A 5,525-nucleotide genomic window follows, 5' to 3' on the forward strand; every position below is an offset into this window, starting at 1 on the left:
CGTTGACACTTACGTACGTTCAGAACATTTCCATAAACTGCTTTGATATTCTTTTTGGCTACAGAGGCATTGTTTCCCCTCTTGTTTCAAATAGCATTACATGCCGAATGTGTATCTCGCTGTGTGCTGTTACTATAAGGGATTAGAGTATACTAAATTTACAAATTATATAAGCTACACTAATGTAACGTTTAGTAAGTTCATTTAACAATTATCCATGATGTAAGTCTTTTTTTAGGGGGGGGGGTTAATAAAAGTTTTCTAAAATGTGACATTAATTTCTTGACAACCTAATACATCTTGAGAGAAAATCCTTCTACTGTGATGGCATAAATGTTATTAGCAAGCATGAAACTATTGTGTTGTGTTTTCTTGATAGATTTTCCTAAATGTCTAATTCTTTATTTATCAAATAAATGAAATTAGAACTAAGTTTCTTATTTATGGGATTTATTTAAGGCTTGTACTATACAACAAATGAAGCATAGTAATATGGTACATATCAGACAATGTGATCTTGTTGGTGATGTATTTGTAAAGTTGGACTTGTCTTGAATTGTATTTTTTTAAAGAAAGTTAATTTTGGAATAAAAAGGAAATAATAGTAATGATAAAAAAAGAAAAAGATCACTTGTTCACTGAAATTAGTTCCGATTCTTAGTTTTGTGTATGGATAAACTCTTTATATAGCTTTGGCTTGAATTCAGGCAAATGCTCAACATAGTTAAAGTTTTAACCCACACAAACCACCATAAATTCAGTAAGAATTCAAATTACCACAAATTTAAATCTGGCATTATTGAATTTTTCAACTTATTTATGAAATGGACAAAAATGTAGTTTAAAAGAGAATTATTACATCATTTCTAAATGATTTCAGTTTTACAGAATAGATACTTAAGATATGTTATGTGTAAGAAACCAAGAAAGAACTTTCTCTCTCTCACACACACACACACACACACACACAGATATTACCAATTTGAGAGCCCCATAAAATTATAAACTATCAATGAGTGGATATTTAAGTTTTATATTTTTATGGAAAATGTATTTTTCATTCAGTCCTTTATTTGCAGATATCAATTTGAAAGTATTTTTGTTTTATAACATTACATGTACATACACACATTTAGGAATACTGTGAAACTCATATGTGTTACGACAGCAGAGGTCACGTGACGCTTGTATCACTCCACTTCCTTCTCGAACCTTCATGAAATGTCGGGAGACTAATAGCTTGGGGTAGTCTTGTATATATAAGACTGGCCAAGAAACAACGTAAGGTGATGAGTAATAGAACTGCGGACAGAGAAAGAATATTGTTGGGCACGTGAGACATTCGTTGTGAGTTATAGCGTGACTGTTGAAATTAAGTGTATCGCAAAGTTGTATTCAGAAAGAATAAACCCGTTTTATTTAAGAAAGGACTCGTATCGGTAAAGTTTCGTCGGTAAGAATATTTACGGAAAATTAACTAACGAACGGAGACGTAACATATGGTTTATGATGTTTCACTGATCCTGAACAGTGATTTGTAAGTAATTTTATGTTATATTCTGATTGTTTAGCTTATGAAATATTTAAAAGCTATAAAAACAATCTGCTAGTGGTTTTATGACTTTCACAACTGTGTGTGGATTATAATCTAGAACACTTATGCTTTCTTAAAGTGTAAAGAAATCAGGGAAAGGGTTGAGTCTTTAGTCTTAGTTATATAAAACTACACATATATACTGGATCAAGAACTACCCAAAGCATATCATTTCACCAAAAAATACAATAACCATTACAGATCCACTGTGAATAGCAGTGTTGAACCAATTTTTGTTTTATCACATTACATGTACAAATAAATATTTAGGAATATTGCAAAACTTAAATGGTTTATGATGTTTCACTGATCCTGAAACAGAAGAAAGTCGTTTTCAGCAACAGTTGAAACTGATGTTATTTTAAACAATATTCAATATGAACTAAATGATAGTAGTGTTTTGGACTTAAAAACATGCAAGCTTACACGAAAGATCCAAATGATGTAGAAAAGGAGATCCTCTTGTATACATTCGACATGGTAATGTTAGCAGCCGAATAGCTCTATCTGTCAAGTTGTTATCTGCTAAAACCAAGCGCTGTAGCCTGAAATAATAATTTACATTTTAATAAGTATTATCTGTGGTCATAAACACAAAAGTAATGTTAATGTTCAAAAGTTATTAAATAATTAGTATCAATCAAATAGTCTGACATTGAAGTTGTTTCTAAATTCCATTATCATAAAATAAAAATACTAGTACAATTTCTATATTCATAAAAGTATTAAATTATGTTATATAGTTTAGGATATGACCACTAGAGGTTACACAAATATGAATGCAAGTACCTCTAGATCATTGCATTAGTTATCTTTAACAAACACAAGTTTCTAGGCAAGATATTATTCTTGAATAAATGTAACCACAAATTGTTTTTCATACTGTATAATTTATGGTAGGCTTTTAAATTAGCACTAAAGCAATGACAGATGGACAGAAATTATAACAGATACCTCTTAAATATGTAATTCGATTGGCCTACATATGTAACATTATATGTATATGTAAGTATGCATATGTGACATTAAAAAAACGTTTTAATACAAATTAAGGCTAACAATGTCAGAGATAATATTGTGGAGTATGGACACTAGGTACATTCTAAAACTTGGAATACGTTTTATTAATGGGAAATTTGGTAAAATTTATGTAAGATCAGAATGACTAACATTTTTCTTACCTGAAAATGTTCTTCCAATAAATACTCTTCAGACAATTAAGATATCTTTCCCATGCATCTGTCTTAGAGATCTGCATGCCACTACCCTTTAAGTAACTCCCACCTAATCTCATAAGATTTCTTTTGAATTGCACTACTGCATAATGATGGTATTATGCAGCAAAAGCTCTCCACCAATAGGAGGGAGACACACCTCCTTGTGCACTAACTTCCTCTATACTTTTGTACTCGTGAATCTTCATTCTTTGAAGAGGCAACAATTAACAAGGTGAACCAGAAGTGGAGAGGAAGAGTGTAAAGAGGTATCTATCGGAAATACATTTTCAGGCAAGGAAAATATTAACTTTCAAGATGATGCCCACCTCTACACACAAATAAACTATAATCTCATGTCAAAATGGTTGAGAAGCTGGTGCAAAGATTTATCTAGATGAGCTTCCTTCAAAAAGCACATGAAGGAAACCCATGGAATGTGGCAGGGGGTCCATAGGGATACATCCATGGGAGACAGCAACTCATCTCTTACAGGATATACTCTTTGCTTAAGAAAAAAGGAGGAAAAGGGAAACAAGCCTAATGTCACTGAGTGGAATAATAATATGGCTATATGAGTACTTGCACACAAGATGTCAAAGAGCCAATATGTGTAGCATGGTTCAGGTGTGTTCACAGCATTCCATGTGCTCACCTCAACTCTATTATCAACCTATCAGACCAACATCTGCTGTGGGAGGAGGGCATAGAAATCATGCCATAGTGTGTGGAATGGTGTGTGTGTGCATGCCTCAACTGAACTGAACAGAAGATTACTACAAGAGGAGGGCATGTGTGAAAAGAATGTTCACCTCAACTTTACTGAATAGACACGACCACTGGAGGAGGGCACGGTATAGTGGTGTGTACTCATCTCAACTGTACTGGGCAGTTACAGGCTGTAGAAGGATGGCACATTTTTGTTAATGTGCTCACTTCAACTCTGTCGAAACAGACTCAGGGTGGAGGAAGAGGGCACAAGTGGAATGTTATGAGTATAGTTATATGTAGGGTGACCTATGCTACACTGACAGTGTCACCACCATTCCACTTCCCACTGATTGGCACTCCTTGTTCTAGCCCCAGCAGTTAGATTCCAATCGGTGAGGGTTCTCCATGGTCCACTACACCAGTGTGCCTAGGGACTGGTAATTGTGGTAAGCGGCAAGAGTCCCCCATGTTCCACTTGAAGAAAAAAGAAAGAAGGAATTTGAGGTAGGGAGACACAGAGAAAATGCTCAGATTCTCATCTGTCCTGTTTCAGCTGGCAAGGTCTTTTACTGGAAACAGTGCAATGGGAAACCACGTATCCCTATTTGGAAAATCCAGCAAATGCAAGCCAGGGAAGCAGGCAGAGCACCCCCTGGTGCTGGCTTTTTCCATAATAGTTCATGGAATAGGTACAGTCTGGATCAGACAGTAGTTAAATATATAATTATACCATAAGTGGTTTTGTGGAACACATTATCTCAACAGTGGGTATATATAGAGCCAGGATTTTTGGTATGAACTGTTTCTGTTATCCAGGCTCGACACAGAATTTTGGGAAATAACTATATCCTGGAAGACACCACCTGGCAGAATCCTATAAGCAAGTGCTATAGTAAGAAAAAGGAAACATACTCATCTCTCTAGAGATGGTGGGTAGACTGTAGGATAGTGAATGAAAGCAGGCAATAATCTTCATGAAATGAGACAACCACATGGTGAAGATAATGGGCAATGAAAATGTTAAAGGTAGTCCACATGCTAGAAGGATCCTGTCCAGCAGCCATCAAGAACAAGAGGTGAGGGAATGAGTAAGGTGACAAATCTGACAGGATGAAATGCTGAATCATCTGTGAGCATCGACTCCCAATGAAGAGTAGACCAAACATAGAAATTGATGGACCCTACCTATAAGAGTAGAATGAGATATGTTGCTGGAGGAAGAAGAAGAATCCTAAGGAATGTAGAGTTCAAGACAGGAGCCATAATAATAAAAGGTACAAGTTAAGTAGCAATAAATTATATGAACAGGGCACAAACGTCTGCCCAGGTTTGATTGATCATAGAATGGGAAAGGAAAAGGTCTAACTGATTGGAAAATCTGGTTCAACAGGTGATGGACTGGTCAAATCCTAAACATGAAGGTGGAGAGACAAGGTCCTATGATGGAACAGTAATGTGTGTGAGGTTGAAGCAGGAGAGATAGTATAGTTGGCAGGGGAAGAGGGGATTTGGTTGTTAGGTGGCATAGAAGAGGGAACTGAGGTTGAACCAGTCAGAGGGGTACCATCAAGAGGACATAACAAGAGTGTCTCAAATCATGGCCAGGACCCAAGACACAGAGGTGGGTAAGCATGATGAAAAGGATAAGACCAGTCCTGGCTGAAGGCATTAACAGCCATGGCTGAGTGATGGAGAACAGGTGATCCAAAAAGAGAAAACTTGGAAATGAGAGGGGTAGTAAGGCAATGATGAGTGGAGCCCCCAGATATAGCATTCCCAACAGAAACCTGGAGGTGAAGAGACCATTTCATGAGCCGAACGCAGTCCAGTCAAGATAGGCAGTTTAAATCCAGGTTCATAGCACCCAGTACATGACAGGCAATGACAACCGATAGAACATTGGCCCAATAAGGAAGGTTCAGGGTTTTGAAAGCATGAAGTCTTGGAGTAGCCCCCCCCCCCTTTGATACGGGAAAAACTAATCAGTTGTTGGAATGGATCTTAAG

General features: G+C 36.5%; 1 protein-coding gene across 2 annotated transcripts in view; it reads right to left on the reverse strand.

Annotated features, from left to right (window-relative positions):
- LOC111087598 (leucine-rich repeat-containing protein 42-like) overlaps positions 1-5,525 on the reverse strand; it is a 23,025-nt gene that overhangs the window by 8,169 nt on the left and 9,331 nt on the right. For both annotated transcript variants that reach the window (XM_022394790.1, XM_022394789.1), the window contains one exon: positions 2,021-2,139. In XM_022394790.1, coding sequence (XP_022250498.1) covers positions 2,021-2,139 — 119 coding nt within the window. The remainder of the gene's footprint in view (positions 1-2,020; positions 2,140-5,525) is intronic.

The sequence above is a fragment of the Limulus polyphemus genome, unplaced genomic scaffold (genome assembly GCF_000517525.1).
Source record: "Limulus polyphemus unplaced genomic scaffold, Limulus_polyphemus-2.1.2 Scaffold2355, whole genome shotgun sequence".
Lineage (NCBI taxonomy): Eukaryota > Metazoa > Arthropoda > Merostomata > Xiphosura > Limulidae > Limulus > Limulus polyphemus.